The 18832-nt window shown below is 46.2% G+C and overlaps 1 protein-coding gene across 4 annotated transcripts in view; it reads right to left on the bottom strand.

Annotated features, from left to right (window-relative positions):
• SLC1A1 (solute carrier family 1 member 1) overlaps positions 1-18832 on the bottom strand; it is an 805722-nt gene that overhangs the window by 576321 nt on the left and 210569 nt on the right. For all 4 annotated transcript variants that reach the window (XM_029613486.1, XM_029613471.1, XM_029613480.1 and 1 more), the window contains exon 2: positions 8817-8957. In XM_029613486.1, the coding sequence (XP_029469346.1) occupies positions 8817-8957 (141 nt within the window). The remainder of the gene's footprint in view (positions 1-8816; positions 8958-18832) is intronic.

Raw genomic sequence — 18832 nt, 5'->3', positions numbered from 1 at the left:
AGAGCACTGACAATATTTCGTTTTTTTTTGGCGTTTCATTTCAGTGGCTAGTTGTGATTAAATCGAGCCAAAGTAGTAATGCTATCTGAATTTACATTCATGTTACGCTGATGTTTATTAGTAACCTTCTTTTTGGAATACAGTCTCATATTTCTAAATCAGCCATCGTCCTGTAATGTATCTCGGTAGGGGGAAGTATATTGCGTTCGTAATCACTTTTTAAAGGTTTTTGTTTGAATAGTTCGATGTGATATTTTGGAATATTTTTTCATTTAGCTAATATTCGAATTGGTTCCCTCAACATTAGTGACTTCACTTTATGCACCATTTGTTTCTCCATTTTTTGATTGATTATCCGACTTTATATAAGTATTTCATTACCATATGAGTATTCCTCAGACTAGTTGTAATTAATTCATTGTCTTTTTTCAAAATATCCCTCACTTATTCCCATATCCATACATTTTTTCACTTACATAAGTTTCCCTTTTTTTTGAAAATTCACACCAGTTATTTTACAGAGCATTTGTTATATTCATAATTTAAGAGTTATTTTTAAATTAAGTTTACATAAATTTAGATCAAATTTTACTTAAGTTCACATCTCATTTTATTTTGTTCTCAGTCACAGTTAAAAATCTTTCTGTTTGGTGACCTATGAAAAGTTTTTATTATTTATTTCAGAAGCATCTGACCACTAGACATTCTCAATTAAGAACATAATTGGTTCTTAATTATTGCTTTGCAACATATACAGGTAATAAGCACCATGTTACATTGTCTCTCATTTTCTCACTTTGTTCGCATTCTTATCAAATATTGCCCTTCAACACATACAGTTAATAAGCACCATGTCAATACTATTTCTGAATCTTTCATTTTGTTTGTATTTTTGTTTACCTCATTTAATGTGGTTGGTTAAAAACCGATATCTATGTGTTACCTAGGTTCACACATTTTTATGTTTTTAATTATGATTTTATTATTTTTTTCAATTATGTATGTCCTGTATTGTTTACACGATTTATATTTGTTTATTCTAGCCCCTGAGGCAACCCCGGTGTGGGGCGAAACTCTGGCCTGAGTCGGGCACATACAAAATCTAATGGTCTCCATCTGTTAATAAAGTTGTACTTGGACATTTTATTGGCGTCCAATCTCCATATTTGCCCCCACGGCTTTTTTAGATAGCCTACCCTCCTGCTTTTTTGCCCAGCAAGCTATGCACATTTTTTTCTCATACTTATCTGTTACGCTTGGCTCTTAGTAACCTTTTGGTACTATTTCCTTTCCACCTTCACCATTAATGCAGAGAGACGTGTTAGAACTGCATCTATGTGAAATATATAGCTTAATATTTTAGGGATAGTAACCACTGAATTAAGCAAGCTACACCCATGCTTGTTTGTTTTCCCAGACTATGTAATTCAGTCCTTTTTAGTTGTTGTCTGTATATAGATCCTCTTTTCTTCATTCCCCCTGCCGTTGAAGCAGAGAGCCATGCTGGTTATGTGTGAAGCATCAGTCTTTCTCCCCTATCGTTGAAGCAGAGAGCTATGCTGGATGTGTGTGAAGTATCAGTCTTTATCCCTTGCCGTTGAAGCAGAGAGCTATGCAGGATATGCATTGAAAGTGAAGTATCAGGCTTATTTGGTTTGGGGTAGTAACCACCGTAACAAGCAAGCTACTCCCTGCTTTTTTGTGAATGCAAATCCTTTTTTCCACATTCATTCACGTCCTCTAGACTTTATGGATCCACAGTGTTTATCCCACACCCCTTTGAAGTCCTTCACAGTTCTGATCTTCACCACTTCCTCTGGAAGGGCATTCCAAGCATCCACCACCCTCTCCGTGAAGAAATACTTCCTGACATTGGTTCTGAGTCTTCCACCCTGTAGCTTCAAATCGTGGCCCCTGGTTCTGCTGATTTTTTTCCGACGGAAAAGGTTTGACGTTGTCTTTGGATCATTAAAATCTTTCAAGTATCTGAAAGCTGTATCATATCACCTCAGCTCCTCCTTTCCTTCAAGGTGTACATATTTAGATTCTTCAATCTCTCCTCATAAGTCATTCGATGAAGACCTTCTACCTTTTAGGTTGCCCTTCTCTGGACCGCCTCCATCTTGTCTCTGTCTCTTCGGAGATACGGTATCCAGAACTGAACACAGTACTCCAGGTGAGGCCTCACCAAGGACCTGTACAAGGGAATAATCACTTCCCTTTTCTTACTCGATATTCTTCTCTCTATGCAGCCCAGCATTCTTCTGGCTTTAGCTATTGCCTTGTCACATTGTTTTGCCGACTTCAGATCGTTAGACATTATCACGCCAAGGTCTCTCTCCTGCTCCGTGCACATCAGCCTTTCTCCCCCCATCAAATACAGTTCATTTGGATTTCCACTCCCCATATGCATGACTCTGCACTTCTTGGCATTGAATCTCAGCTGCCATATCTTCGACCACTCTTCCAGCTTCCTTAAATCCCGTCTCATTCTCTCCACTCCTTCCGGCGTGTCCACTCTGTTGCAGATCTTAGTGTCGTCTGCAAAAAGACAAACCTTACCTTCTATCCCGTCCGCAATGTCGCTCACAAAGATATTGAACAGGACCAGTCCCAATACCGATCCTTGCTGTACCCCACTTAACACTGCTCTCTCTTCGGAGAGAGTTCCATTTACCAACACACATTGTCTTCTGTCCTTCAACCAGTTTGCAATCCAGGCCACCACCTCGACACTCACTCCTAAGCTTCTCATTTTATTCACCAGTCTCCTGTGCGGGACCGTATCAAAAGCTTTGCTGAAATCCAAGTAGATGACATCGAGTGCCCTTCCTTGATCCAATTCCTTGCTCACCAGGTCAAAAAAGTAAATCAGATTTGTCTGACAAGATCTTCCCCTGGTGAATCCATGCTACCTCTGGTCCAGCAATTCTCCTGACTGTAGATAGTTCACTATTCTCTCTTTCAACAGTGACTCCATTACTTTTCCCACCACCAAAGTGAGGCTAACCGGTCTGTAGTTACCAACCTCTTCTCTGTTCCCACTCTTGTGAAGCGGGACCACCACCGCTCTTCTCCAATCACTCGGCACCACTCCCGTTTCTAGGGATCTATTGAACAGGTCACACAGCGGACCCGCCAGCACATCTCTGAGCTCTCTCAGTATCCTGGGATGAACTTCATCAGGCCCCATGGCTTTGTCCACTTTCAGTTTCTCCAGCTCTTCCCATACATTTTCTACTGTAAATGGAGTTACATCTACTCCACTCCCCTCCAGTTTCTTGTTAACTAGCGAAGGTCCTTTCTCCAGGGTCCTCTTTAGTGAACTCAGAACTGAAGTATTCGTTTAATATTTCTGCCATTTCTTCATCTCTCTCCACACATTGATCCTTTCCACCTTTCAATTTCACTATATCACTATGAACTTTTCTCCTTTCACTGATGTATCTGAAAAATGTTTAGTCACCTCTTTTTACCTCCTTGGCAATCCTCTCTTCCACTTGACTTTTTGCCATCTTGATTAATTTCTTTGTCTCCCTCAGTTCTACCAGATATTCTTCTTTGTGCTCCTCCCTTTGGGATCTTTTATATTTCTTGAACGCTGTTCTTTTAGCCTTTATTTTGTCAGCTACCTCCTTTGAGAACCAGATAGGTTTCATTTTTCTTTTGCTTTTCTTTTCTAACATATAGATTAGTTGCCTTGGTAATTGCTCCTTTTAGATTGGTCCACTGTTGATCCACATCTCTCTCATTCTCCCAGCCTTTTAGTTCTTCCTCCAGGTAATTCCCCATTTCATCAAAGTCCGTGTTTTTGAACTGCAAAACTTGTGCTTCTTTTCCGTATCTTTTTTTGTGATATTAAACCATATCATTTGATGATCACCTGTGCTGAGGTGGGCGCCCACCTGGACATCAGAGACATTATCTCCATTAGTGAGCACTAAGTCCAGTATAGCTCCTTCTCTCGTGGGTTCCATAACCATTTGTTTGAACAAAGCTACTTGCAGGGCATCTACTATTTCTCTACTATTATTAGATTCTGCAGATGGGATTCTCCAGTCTACATCCGGCATAATAAAGTCTCCAACGATCACCACTTCTCCCTTCTTTCCTATCTTTTGGATGTCTTCAACCAGATCTCTATCCATCTCTTCCTTTTTATTTGGAGGCCTGTAAACCACTCCAATAAAAATGGATGTCCCATCTTTTTTTAGGTTGGCCCATAGTGTTTCTTCATTGCCCCATCTTCCTTGCAGCTCACATGCTTGGATATTGTTTCTGACAAAGAGCCACTCCTCCCCCTTTCCTATCCTCTCTATCCTTCCTTAACAAGTTTTAGACTGGTATTGCCATATTCCAGTCATGAGATTCCGTAAACCACGTTTCCGTGACAGCAACAACGTCCAAGTTCACTTCCATTAGGGCTTGCAGATCTGGGATTTTATTGCCCAAACTACAAGCATTTGTGCTCATAGCTTTCCAGCTTTCTTTGTACAGCTTTCTTTGTACATTTGATGATGGCAAATGCGAGATGTTAACATAGCATTTTGGTAAACCCTTCTGGCAAAATCATCCAAGCATTTATTATCCCTGCCCGGGGAGTTTGAGGCATGCGTCTTTGACTTCTTAGCCCTTTGTAATGCTGACTCTACCACAATGGATTCATGTGGCAATTGTGGGGTGGAGTATGTAGATGGTTTTTGCAACTTAAATTTCAAGTCCGTCTTCCTAGAAATCGCTGCGATCGTAAACGGTGTCTCCCACGATTTCTGAAGCACGCTATGCAACACATTGTGCAGTGGCAGCGATGTAGGCTCCCCCGGTGTATCAAAAATTTTTTAAAGTCCCAGGGTTTCTGCTCTGGGCTCCGGCAATTTTTGTACATCCAATTTTAAGATGGCTCCCATCTTTTCTATAAACTTGGGGTATGAAAGATCCTCAGGGGGAGAATATGGTTCGGATGGTTGTTCTGGTTGGTTTGAGGGGTAGCCCGTGGAAGATGAAGGTGAAGATTGTGATGCTACTGATTCATCTTGTGAGGTTTGTGAGCGAATTGGAGACGAAGGATTCGGTGGCATTGAATCCGGTTTTGGGCTCACCGGCGGTATTGACGGCTGTGCCGATGGTTCCTTTTGATTGTCTTCAGGTGATAAAATAAATGAAGATTGCAGGGATTCGAAAAATCCCGCTAGGGAGTGTGATAAGTCCCAAAATGCCTTTGTGGTTTGGGTAGGCATGGCCCGGCGGGAATGAGATGTGTCCAATCATGGTGATACAGCCCTTGGTTGGATTGGTTGCTGAGTGGGCGGTCTGGAACCAATATCTCCTTCAAGTGATTCATCCTTATGTCTTGAATGTCTTCCCGAGGATTTGTTAGAAGACTATGAGAGGGAACGAGAGGAACTAGAGGATGAAATTGGAATTGTTCGCTTCTCTGACCGTGTTGACTTTCCCGTTGGAATAGAAGAAGATGATCTTGGCGACCTGTCTGCTGTATCATCTGATGACCTGTGCCGTCTAGGCCTATGAATATGTCTGGAGGATGATGAACTGCTATGCCTTGACCTCTGACCTGCATGTGAGTTGTCACTATCTTTAGGAGAATCCCTTGCGGATAGTGAACTCTTAGAGGATGATAGACTTCTATCCTTTGAAGATCCCAAGTGTGGTTCTATATGTTTACTTAGATGTCTTCGCTTGTGCGAAGCCCGGTGCGACCTCTTGTCTGGAGAGAGGTGCGGCACCGGTTCCAATGTAGACTGCTTCGGCATCCGCTCGAGAGATTGCAGTGTCGGGTCCGGCCCCAACGGCGCCGGGCATTTCGGTGCCGGTTCCGACCCCGACGGCGCCGGTTCCGACCCCGACGGCGCCGGCGCCGGGCGTTGTGGTGCCGTCTCTGATCCTGATGGTGTCGGGCGTTTCGGCTTCGGTGTCGGCTCCTTCGGCGCTGGTTGTTCCGGCTCCGGTCCCATTGGCGCCGAGTGTGGTGTCCTCGGCATCGGCTCCGTCGGCTCCGATTGGGTTCTCAGTACCTGAGTCGATGTTTTCAGCAACAGTTTCGACCCTTTTTGGCCCGTCGAGCGATGTCACTTGGAGTCTCCATGTTTCGAGTGGGATTTCCATTCCGGTCTGGAATGTTTTCTGGAGTCACGGTGCACTCGTATTTTTCCCGAAGATCGTGCGCCCCGTGTATCAATATGCGACTCGGATCCGTGAATATTTTGATGATTGTTGGTCCTACCTCCGGTCCCGGAGGTTTGGTCACAGGAAGAAGATCTTCTTTTTTGAGGTGGCGTCCTCACCACCTGCCCTGGAGAAGACTACGTAGTTGATGTCCTATTGGTGAGCTTGAGCTAAAGCATTCTATAGGCCCTGTGTCGCCGGGCTCTTGGAGAAATTTTTCTACAAAAAACACAGTCGAAATGGAGTCTCTGCAACAAGACTTTGTAAAATCAGAAAACGCTATAGAAAGAAGACTGGAGAAAGTAGAAAATAGTCTCAGAATGTTAAATTTGAGAGTGATTAATTTCCCAGTAGTGAGATTAATTTCTCCAATAGACCTATTTAAAACTTACATGAAGGATGTCTTAAAAATACCTGAAACTGTATTCCCTGTGTGTACTAGGGCATACTATCTGCCCCAAGGGGCCCCTCAGGCTGTACAAGATAATTTACCAGTTATGGATATTTCTGATATATTGGAATTATCCATAGAGACAGAGGTCAAAGAAAGGAAAGCTTTACTAATTTCTTTTGCGTTCTTATCAGACCGCAATTTTTGTTGAAAAAGTTCCTTAGGAATAGAACAGCTTTATTTTATGATGCAAGATTGTGGATTTATCCCGATATAGTTAAAATAACTCAGCAACGTAGGAAGGAATTCCTCATTATGAAACAGAGGGTACTAAATATAGGTGCCCGATATGTTTTAAAATTTCCATGCAAGTGCTGTATAAGCTACCAAGGGAACAACTATGTTTTCTTCGACCCTAAACAGCTGAGGGATTTTCTATTGGGTCACCCCGCCGAAATACCTGTAGTGTGATCGGCTAAGTTAGAATGGTTGCTCACCTATCTTTTCTATCTATTAATGCATGTTTGCAAATATTGTTCACTTCGTTCAATTTAGCTCTTGCCTCAATAATTCTTATATTTAGGAATGTATATGGAAGGTAAATTTCTCTTTTTTCCTGTTATTAGAAAATTCTTGTTATACTTGATTCCAGATTATGTACCGTATTTCCCTTTAAGAAATGATTCATGATGTTTAATTGTGAAAATTGAAAAAAAAAAAAAAATCATCCGGTCCCAGGCAGCGGTAGCAACAATCATGCCCGTCAGTGACGGACATGATCTTACCGCAGGGACACGGTTTAAACCCGGACGGTTTCTTCGACATTGTTACCAAAAACAAATTTGTGAGGAGAAAGAAGCTCCGCGTGCGCTCCCGTGCACAGAAAAAACAGCTGAGGAGAATCTGTTACTTCCTGCGCGGGAACACACGCGCAGTCGCAGAGACTACAAAAATCTGAGCTCTGCTACTTAAGCTCCACCTCCCGGGCCCTGATTGGCAGTTCCCATGACAGCATGGCTAATTCAGCCCTGCTATCGACTGGAAAGGTCTCTGCCTTGGGACGTCTCCGGACAACTTTTATGCCCATGAGGACCTCCAGGCCTGGAAGTAGAGGGCTCAATAGAGGCCACTCGGCGCTACTGGGGAGGTGCCGTTGAGGCCGCCCCGGCAACAATCGTGCCTCAGAGGGGGGGGGGGGGGGGGGGGGGGGGCGGCATACAACCCCCCTCGGCCTAGTTTTAAGGCCTGGATTTTGTCAGCCCTCTGCCGGCTCGCCCACGGGGACATCCTACAACAATGGGGAACAGGTGGCAATCGGGTGGTCTAGGCCTAGACACCGATAGCACCTATCATGTCCATCCGTCCAAGACATGACCTTCCCCACAGGCGCAAGGCTTGAATCCGGAGGGTCGAGGGTCCTTTCTTCTTTCTTTCATCGTTTGATTTTTTTTTTTTTTTTTTTACACAAAAACTGAGGAGGTCTGGAGCATCGCGTGCGATCCCACGCGCAGATAAAACAGACTGAGGAGAGTTGATCCGAGCGCAGGAAACCACGCGCAGTCTCAAAGCAAATCTCTGACATTGCTTTGGAAGCCCTGCCTCCCGGGCCTGATTGACAGTTTCCATGAGACCATGGCTAATTCAGCCCTGTTATCGACAGGGGAAAAAAAAGATTTCTGCCTCCAAATGCTGGAGGAGAGGATATAACCCATAGGTTCGGTATTAGTGGAGCAGAAGGAAGAAAAATTACCAATGTTTTAGTTCCACGTGAACCTTCATCCTTTATGAAACTGAAATGACAAATTTATTCTTCCTTTCTTCCATTTTTTTGATGAAGCAATGCAGCTGAGTTACTGGTTTTATCGCATTTTTTCGATATATTTGGAGGGCAGAGACTCTCTACTCTTGTCAGTGTTCCAACTTTATTTCTTATTTATAGAAATTAATGTACATTAATGGACATCTTCCGGACCACAGCCATCAAAGGAATGAGAAGCACCTAAGCAATCATCCTGAGGTATCATCATTTTTGGCAGGAGGCAAGGGTAGAGACATGAAAAAATAGCAGCGACATAAATCAAAGTGACTTGATTAGAAGAAGCAAACTGGACATTCAAACATGTAATACAGTAGAAGTGCAAATATCTTATGTATCTGTGAGCAGACAACAAATAGGAAGGTACCATTCTGTAAGCAATGTATGTCAAAAAACTATGTTGATCAAACTAATTTGTAAAGATACCTGTAATCATGCTCGATATGACCAAGGGTAAAATGACAAGTTTCAGCAACCTCATTAGAATCTCTCCAGGAAAGGCCATGTAGATCTTGTCCAGGTTTGAAAGCCTCCCATATTGCCGTACCAGCAAACCCAAAATAATACCTAGAGAAGACACACACACACACAAAAATGAATACAATATAGTAATCAGTCTTGAAGGACAATTTGTAATACAAACTTGGAAAAGCAGTATTAGTGAAACCAGACAGGCAATGGGTTAAGAAACAGATTTGCTTACCTGTAACAGATGTTCTCCAAGGACAGCAGGATGAAAGTCCTCACACATCAATGACATCATCCGATGGAGCTCGGCACAGAAAACGTATGTCAAAGTTTCTAGAACTTTGACTGAGCCTCTCTGAGCATGCTCAGCCTGCCATTATACCATGCATCCAGATGGGGTCCCTTCAGTCTCATAATAAAGAATTCAGGAATAACCCATGAAGTGGCAACCCAACTCTACGGGGTGGTGGACAGGTTTTGTGAGGACTGGTATCCTGCTGCCCTCAGAGAACACCTGTTACAGGTAAGCAACTCTGCTTTCTCTGAGGACAATAAGGATGGCAGTCCTTACACATGGGTGAATCCCCAGATATAAGTTGCTGCCTAACATAAAGGGGATCAACAAAACACCAAAACAAGTGCTAATGGACACATTAATAAGCAGTTTTGTTGGAAACAAGGGGGGGGGAGGGGCAGCCTGAACAAAAACAGGCCATAGACAGGAACGGTGTTGGGTTCTAAACCTCTAACAAGTTCCAAAGGACAGACTGGCCAAACCTGCTGTCATGTCGGCCATCCCTATCCAGATAATAATGTGATGTGAATGTGTGGAGAGAACGCCTCATCACAGCCACCGTGTCCTTCACTTTATCTCCAAAGAGGTTATCTCCTGTATAATTCACATCTGCAAATCATTCCTGCACCTCCATTCGGAGGTCTGAGGCCCACAGCCAGGCAACCAATCCCCGCTGCTGACACGCTTGATGCAATTTCGAAAACATCATAGATCGACCGGACCTATAGTTTCCCAAACTCCAGGCTCTTGTGCACCAGCGACTAGAGTGTATCCTGCTGCTGTTGAGGCAGCTGCTCGGCTACTTCCTGCACCTGCTTTGGAATGTCCTGCATATACTGGCTGCTCTGTGGCCAATATTCATAGCTACTTGAAAGACCTTCCTCCCAAGAGCATCCATGGACCTCTGATCCTTCCCCAGGGGTGCAAAGGAATGGGTCCGAAGGAACCTGGCCTTCTTCAGAGCGGATTAGAAGACCACAGATTGGTGTGGTAACTGAGGTTTGTCGAATCCGAGAGCCTATTGGATGAGATTTATTTGAAAAATTTTTTTTTATTTATTTTATTTATTTATTTTATTTAAAATCTTTTCTATACCATCGTTAAGCTAGTTGCAGTCACAACGGTTCACAATAAGGCACATAATTCAAAAACTTAAATGAGTTGAGTTATATTAAACAGGTGCCATCAAATACTGTAACAGTTTCATATTAAATAGTATTCAGTGGTTGTGATAAGTCATGTCTACTTTAAGTATATCAGCTGTAAGATAAATTAACACTTAAGTCTGGTCCTCCGTTGTTGCAATCTAATAGAGGTAAAGTAAAATAAAAATATACACACACACACCATTCGAGTAAGCTGATGTGTGTGTGTGTGTGTGTGGGAGTTCTTCGGACTGCATCATACAATTCCCTGGATTCTACTCTTCATTCCCTTTGTGGTATGTTTGCTTAAATAGCCATGTTTTTAAACTTTTTTTGAATGCTTTGAAGTCTCTGTGTTCTGATTTCTAAAGGCATTGTGTTCCATATTATAGGTCCAGCCAGGGATAGGGCCCTATCCCTCACTTGAGTTGTCTGGCTGTTTTTACTGAGGGAATAGTTAGTAGGGCTTTGTTTGCTGATCTCAAGTTTCTATTAGGAACGTGTACGTGAAGGGCTGTGTTCAGCCATTCTGCCTTTTCGTCGTGTATTAATTTATGTATGGTGCAAAGAGTCTTGTATTGAATTCTTTGTTCAATGGGTAGCCAGTGTAGTTCAATCAGGGTTTTGGTGATATGGTCTCTTCTACTTTTACCAGTTAAAATCCTTGCAGCTGTGTTTTGTAATACCTGTAGTGGTCTTATTGTGGTGTGGGGTAATCCTAGTAGAAGGGCATTACAGTAATCAGTGCTTGAAAAAATTAATGCTTGTAGTACTGACCGGAAGTCATTTGGTGTTAGTAGTCATTTGGTGTCAGTAGTGGTGTTAGTAGTGATTTGGTGTTAGTAGTGGTTAAACCTAGTTTGCCTTCCTGTTAATAGGCACTGAGAGAGGGTGTTCCCACATTGTCATCAACAGTTCCACAAGGATTTCATGTATTTGGACTGCCACAATTTCCTTCGGCTGCTCCATATTCTGGAGGCTATCCAGCAAACTTGTGCCAGGTATGCTCCTCCATCTCTAAGTGAAAGGGAATTGCTTCCTCCATCAACATAAACCCTGCAAAGGAGAGGTCTTCCAGTGGAGACTTCCTTCGATCAAATGGAGGAGATGGTCCAAGGGAAGACCATCTGATACATCAGTGTCGGAAGCAACAGAGTCATCATCCCCCCTGAAGTCAAAGTGGCATCGTCATCACTGTCTTCCACAGGCGATGGGCCACATGGCACTTAGTCCCCGGCCAGCGGTATGGGAACTGATGAAACTGACAGTTTGGCCCAGGCCCCGAGGTTGCCCCCCATCTCTGAGGGAGTTCTCGGGCCCCCCCCCCCCCCTCTGGAGAAGTGGGGTTGATCACTGATTGGCCAGTGGCACTTTCCATGCCCCAGGCATCAATGCCACAGGCTGTATTGGTAGCATGCCAATGAGCAGTGGCATACCTAAAGTATTTCGCACCCGGGGCAGATACTTCCTTTGGTACCCCCCCCCCCTCCATATAATTTAAAAATTTCATAAACATTTATAAAATATTTCAAAACAGCAGACACATCAAATAACACCCAATAATTAAAACTAATAAGGATTTTAAAAATCTCCAGCTCTCCATATTTGTCATTCTAAGATTGTAGTAGACTGGGGATGCACACGCACACACAATATGCTCCCTCTCTCTCACACACACACACATATATATATGCTTGGTGCGAGACAGAGGGAGAGGTGTGTGTGTGTGTGTGTGTGATAGAGAGAGAAAGAGAGATTAGAGGAAGCCTGTGTGTGTGAGACACACACACATACACACACACGTCCTCTGTATCTCTCTCACAACACAGACACGCTTCCTCTATCTCTCACCCACATACATGCTGCCTCTATCTCTCTCTCTCTCACACACACACACACACACACACACACACAAAAACTGAACTGGAAACCACAAGCAGCCAGATTCTGTATGCAGTGCAATAATGGATAAGCAGAACACCACTATTCCTCAAAACAAAACAGTCAAGAAATATAAATCAATCAGAATAGTAAAACCATACTAAAAAAAATATACATATCAAAACAGCTGAATAGAATTACCAAACACTAATAAAATATTTCAAAATAAGACATCACATACTACATTAATAATTAAAATAAGGATAAAAAAAATCTCTCGCTCACTATATTCCCTGGAACTTTAGATTTCTAGTCATCCTGAGATTGTCCTGAATTGGAGGAAGCACACAAACTTTAACCCCTTTCACTCACATATATACAGGCACACATACATAGGCACTCTCTCAGAAACCCACACAGCATACTCTCACAGAAACCTACACAGGCACCCTCACACATGCACTCTCTCATACACTCACACACACCCTCATATACACACAAGTGCCCTCTCAAACACATACACAGGTGCCCTCTCAAACACATACACATCCTCTCATACACACACACACACACACACACAAACACCCTCACAGGGCTAATCTCTCGCTCTCTCTCACCCACATTTAGACCTCTGCTTCGGCGGCTGGCTGCAAAGCAGGGCTCTTCTTCTACCGCTGGTTCCGGGGAAAGGCCAGCAGCACTGCAGAGCCTCTACATCTGCCGCCGGCTCAGGGGAAAGCTGGGCGGCACCACAGGGCCTCTGCATCTGCCGCCGGCTCCGGAGAGGTCGGCGGCACTGCAGGGCCTCCTCATCTGCTGTCGGCTCCAGGGAAAGGCCGGCAACACTGCTGGGCATCCACATCTGCCACAGGCTCTGGGGAAAGGCCGGCAGCACCGCTGGGCCTCTTCTTCTGCCGCCAGCTTGGAAGAAACGCCAGCAGCACCTGAGGGCCTCCTCTTCCGCTGCAGGCCTCACTTTTGCTGGTGGGGAATAAGAACCCTGCCAGCATGTTACTTCTCCGTGCCACCACAGGACCGCAGTAATGGCACCCCTTCCCCTGTTATCACCCGGGATGGATCACCCCCTTAGTAAGCCACTGCCGATCAGTGCATGTAGCGATTAGAGCAGATGCTCAAGGTATGTCAGTGCTGGCCTCAATGCTGTCGGTGCCCCATCACCAGCGCTACATACACTGCCTGCTCCATGGCCACCTGCATGTGCTTCTCCAAATCCTCCTCAAACATCACTGATGCCAAGACCGTCTGGGAGCAAGAAGGCATAGCCATATCCTCTTTGAAACCGAGAGGAGGATCAATGGCAGACATCTGGACTGATGGAGGCTGTGGCAAACCCCTGGGCATTGTGGATGATTGGCTTTCTTCCTCACAGGGTAGCTTCAGAGGCATCACAGCATCCGCTGGTGCACCCTGTGCCCGCACTGTGCATCAATGGGGACTGAGGCTGATGACGATGAACCCAACATCTTCAACCTGGAGGAGCTAGGCGAATGCCTGTCTCCAGCATCCCTATAAGTCTTCGGCACCAATGGTATCAACGATATTGAGGGCTCAATGGCCATAGTTGTAGCACCAAAGTCCTTTGCTGTCAATGCCCTTGATGCCAATGGCTCGGACTTGCTCTATCCAAAGAGTCGCTCTCTCTTCTCGTATCGGGCTCAATGACCTTTTGGCGTCATCTGGGCGCATCTGCTGCAACCCCGGACATCATGCAATGCCCCCTAGGAAGAGGACCCTTCACTCATGTGGAAATGTGATAGACATGGTCCTCATTCATTTAGGGCATCACTTAAATCCCGCAGAGGACATGGCATCGTAAAATAAAAGGTATGCTAAATCAAAATCGATAGCAGCATATTAGTCCTTCTATTATTCGAAAGTGTAAATAACCGAGTCACATCTACTCGTTCAAGGCCTCTCATGATCTTAAAGACCTCTAACATATCCCCCCTCAGCCGTCTCTTCTCCAAGCTGAACAGTCTTAACCTCTTCAGCCTTTCCTCATAGGGGAGCTGTTCCATCCCCTTTATCATTTTTGTTGCCCTTCTCTGTACCTTCTCCATCGCAACTATATCTTTTTTGAGATGTGGCGACCAGAATTGTACACAGTATTCAAGGTGTGGTATCACCATGGAGCGATATAGAGGCATTATGACATTTTCCGTTTTATTAACCATTCCCTTCCTAATAATTCCTAACATTCTGTTTGCTTTTTTGACTGCTGCAGCACACTGAGCCAACGATTTTAAAGTATTATCCACTATGATGCCTAGATCTTTTTCCTGGGTGGTAGCTCCTAATATAGAACCTAACATCGTGCAACTACAGCAAAGGTTATTTTTCCCTATATGCAACACCCTGCACTTTTCCACATTAAATTTCATCTGCCATTTGGATGCCCAATCTTCCAGTCTTGCAAGGTCCTCCTGTAATGTATCAAAGTCTGCTTGTGATTTAACTACTCTGAATAATTTTGTATCATCCGCAAATTTGATAACCTCACTCGTCGTATTCCTTTGCAGATCATTTATATATATTTTGAAAAGCACTGGTCGAAGTACAGATCCCTGAGGCACTCCACTGTTTACACTTTTCCACTGAGAAAATTGACCATTTAATCCTACTCTCTGTTTCCTGTGTTTTAACCAGCTTGTAATCCACGAAAGGACATTGCCTCCTATCCCATGACTTTTTAGGTTTTGTAGAAGCCTCTCACGAGGGACTTTTGTAGCTGCTCCTTTCAGTTTTTTTCTAACAATTTTTCTCATTTTATCAAAGTTTCCCTTTTGAAAGAATAGTACGAGAGCCGTGGATTTACATACTGTTCCTCTTCCAGTCATTAATTCAAATTTGATCATATTATGATCACTATTGCCAAGCGGCCCCACCACCGTTACCTCTCTCACCAAATCCTGTGCTCCACTGAGAATTAGATCTAAAATTGCTCCCTCTCTCATTGGTTCCTGAACCAATTGCTCCATAAAGCTATCGTTTATTCCATCAAGGAACGTTATCTCTCTAGTGTGTCCCGATGATATATTTACCCAGTCAATATTGGGGTAATTGAAGTCTCCCATTATTACCGCCCTACCAATTTGGTTAGCTTCCCTAATTTCTCTTAGCATTTCACTGCCCGTCTCACCATCTTGACCAGGGGGACAGAGGTATACTCCTATCACTATAGTCTTCCCCGGCACACAAGGGATTTCTACCCATAAAGATTCAATTTTGCATTTAGTTTCATGCAGGATGTTTATCTTGTTGGACTCTATAGCATCCCGGACATAAAGTGCCACACCGCCTCCCGGGTGCTCCTCTCTGTCTTTGCGATATAATTTGTACCCCGGTATAGCACTGTCCCATTGGTTGTCCTCCTTTCACCATGTGTTGTGGAGCGCTCGGTGAGCGATCCCACTTCCTGAGAGAGAGGTGTGTCCTTGGGCTGCGGCTCGACCCCAGAGGATTCCGAAGAGGGCCGCGGGAGGCGTGGCATGCCCAAGCATGGGCAGGACGGAAACAAGACTGGAGTGATGACCAGGCGACAGGCCCTCCTCCGGACCTGCACGCTTCAGAAGACCCAACAACGCAATGTTGGTCTTGTGAACAGTCCTCCGACCGTTCCCAGCCCTTTCGGACCTGCCGCAGGATACGGCACGAAGCGGCAGGCTGGACAGAGGCCAGGGCAGCGAAGACTGGAACGTAGATTCAGATGAGACTCAGGAACAGGTACTGGAAGTGCAGACGTAGACTCAGAAGCAGTGAACTGGGAGTGCAGACGTAGACTCAGAAGCAAGGTACTGGGAGTGCAGATGTAGACTCAGAAGCAAGTTACTGGGCATGCTGACGTAGACTCAGAGACAAGATACTGGACGTGCAGACGTAGACTCAGGAGCAAGGTACTAGAGGTCGATTCAGAGGTGAGGTACTGCAGATGCTGAGGTAGGTTCCGAAGCAAGGGACTGTAGATGCAGAGGTAGATTCAGAAGCGAGATACTATAGATGCAGAGGTAGATTCAGAAGCGAGATACTGTAGGTGCAGATGCAGACTCAGGAATATGGACTAAAGGAAGACTTGAGCACAGTCCCTCAGGGTACCCGGCTCAGACCACTCCTGGAACTGAGACACGAGCCACCCTGTCCCACGCGTCCCCGACACTGCCTGGAGGGCAGGTCACGGACCACATAGAGAACGGGATAATGCAGGAGAGAACCAGGCGACGCGAACTCCGATGCTGGGATACTGACATCCGAAGCCCCGACGGCTGGCAGGACAGAACAAAGCGCAGGGACGAATCCCACCTGTTGGCCACTCCAGGGCCCAACAGACCAGAAGGCTCAGGAGCCAGACAGAGACGAAGGGCAGCACAAGTAGGACCGGATCAGGAACTGGATCTGGCACCGACATCAAGGTAACAGGATCAGGAACAAGGACTTCACAGAGACTTAGACACGAGGTACATGGCTTGCAACACAGATAGCCCTAACCAGCCCGCCCCGAGGGCTGGTCACGGACCACGGCATAGCTTGCCGCGAGGTACCAGGACATTTGGAGAACACAGGATCAAGGTGCTAGCTTTCAGGAGATTCAAGGCAAGGTACTTAGGTTTCAGGCGAGTTTCAGGATCAAGGTACAAGGGTTGTAATATCTGGACTGGATCATGGATACCGGATAGAGATCAGACCTCAAGGCAGGAACAGGAACAAGCAAACATCAGGACTGGAACAACTGGAAACATGGAACACTTAGACCTTGCAGAAGGCTGGAACTCAAGGCAGCTCCTGGAACGAGGGTCTCAGGAGTGACCAACTCCTTGCGAAGGCAACGACAGACTGGACGTGGAAACCTTTTGAAGAGCTGAGGTGGACAACGCCCAGGGAGGAGCCAGCAGGGGCCACACCTGGCTGGCCCTTGAAGAGTAGACGGGAGGCGCGCGCTCGCGCCCTAGGAAGCTGGAGAGAGCTGAGACGTTGGTGGTGTTCTCAGCCACATGGAGGATCCATGGAGAAGCAGAGAAGGTGAAGCTGGCTGCAGGAAGACAGGAAGCTGTAGCAGGCTGCAGGCGGAGAGGTAAGGCTGGCTGCAGGGGCTGTGTAGGCTGCAGGCACCGGCAGGGACGACCTCCCTGCCGGGTGAGGACCCAGACTGCAGCACGGGCACCGGCAGGGATGCCCTCCCTGCCGGCTAAGGACCCCGGGAGCGGCAGAGCACGCCGGGGATGGCCCGGAGAGTCAGCGGGGTTCCCTGCCGCGAGGGAGAGCTCGCGGTGGGTCAGCCCCGCTGCGCACAGCACAAGGCAACCGGGGAGGAGCCCAGACACCGCGTGGGACCCGCAGCAACGGCAGCAGAGGCTCGGCCAGCCGCAAGAGGTGAGGGGCTGCCCGCGAGGAGCGCGGGCAGGACCGTAACAGTACCCCCTCCTCAAGACCCTCCTCAAGCCTTTTGGTCAAGCTTGAGAGGGAGGCGATATTTCATATCCTTCGATGTCAAGCGAGGATGGAAGGACAAGCTGGTACTTCTTTGGCAGGAAACTGTAGCGAGAAGAATACTGAAGCAGAAGACAAGGCAGAAGTGGTCAAGGTCCAAGCAAGACAAACACAGAACATGGGCTGCAGAAGGCGAAGATCAGGCAGGATACAGAATGCTGAACTGCTGGCGGCATCTTGGTTTAAGTGGTAGAGGCTGGAGTGCTTTCAAGGCTTTAACTTTAAACAGACGGCCTTAACGTTTCTTAAGGCTGAGGCTGTAGTGCAGGCTGGATTACTAGCAGATCGATACTCTAAGGCCGCGGTAGAAACAGTGCGGCAGTGTCAGGCGCACCCTCGTTCCCCGCACGCACAGTTCTCTTCACCTACCGCTCTATACTCTCTTCTAATTGCATGCAAATGCATGCCGCGGCTGCGAAGCCTTAGGCAAGCGTTAGGCCCGCGCAACCCATTTTACTGTCATTTCAAATGACATTTGAAATGACAGGTACCAGGAAGTGGACAGTTATGTTCCCCGATGCTTGGCAAACTATCCCCCAGCCCCCGCTCACCTGCCCTGGCCCCGTCCGGTCTCCGGTGCAGCCCCAGTCCTGTCTCCTCCTCCCGAAGCAAAAAAAAAAAAAAAAAAAACACTGCTCAAGGCGACCGGGTGGGCGTGCATTCATCCAGGCAGAGGGAGCCGGCGGCGAAAGCGGCCTCCGGCTCCCTCTGCCTGGATGAATGCACGGCCCCCGCCGGCAGTGAATGAATGCCCGTGCGATTTCGGCGCTCAAGGCGTGACGTCACGCCTTGAGCGCCGCTTGAGATATAGTGGTTGGAAGGTTGAGTGGTTGTAAAATCAAGCTTTCAACATCCATGCTGTCAGGGACAGGGATTGAAGGTTGGGATGGCGCAACTGACCCTCTTCCTGAGTTATGAGATTGGGAGCTACTCCCAGGCGAATTGGATCCCTGACAGAGATCTAGAAGTGTGGGGAACCATACTTGTTGAGGCCAGGATGGGGCCATGAGTATCATGGTCCCCTTGTCCTGTTGAAGCTTCACTAGAGTTTTGGTTATGAGTGGTATCGGTGGATACGCATATAACAGGCCTGAATTCCAATGGCGAGCAAAGGCATCCTTTGGCAGGCTGTTGTGCTGCCAGAGGAGAGA

Source organism: Rhinatrema bivittatum, chromosome 1, assembly GCF_901001135.1.
Source record: "Rhinatrema bivittatum chromosome 1, aRhiBiv1.1, whole genome shotgun sequence".
In the NCBI taxonomy this organism is placed as follows: Eukaryota; Metazoa; Chordata; class Amphibia; order Gymnophiona; family Rhinatrematidae; genus Rhinatrema; species Rhinatrema bivittatum.
The sequence above is the reverse complement of the archived record's forward strand: the minus strand, read 5'-3'. Positions and strand labels throughout refer to the sequence as shown.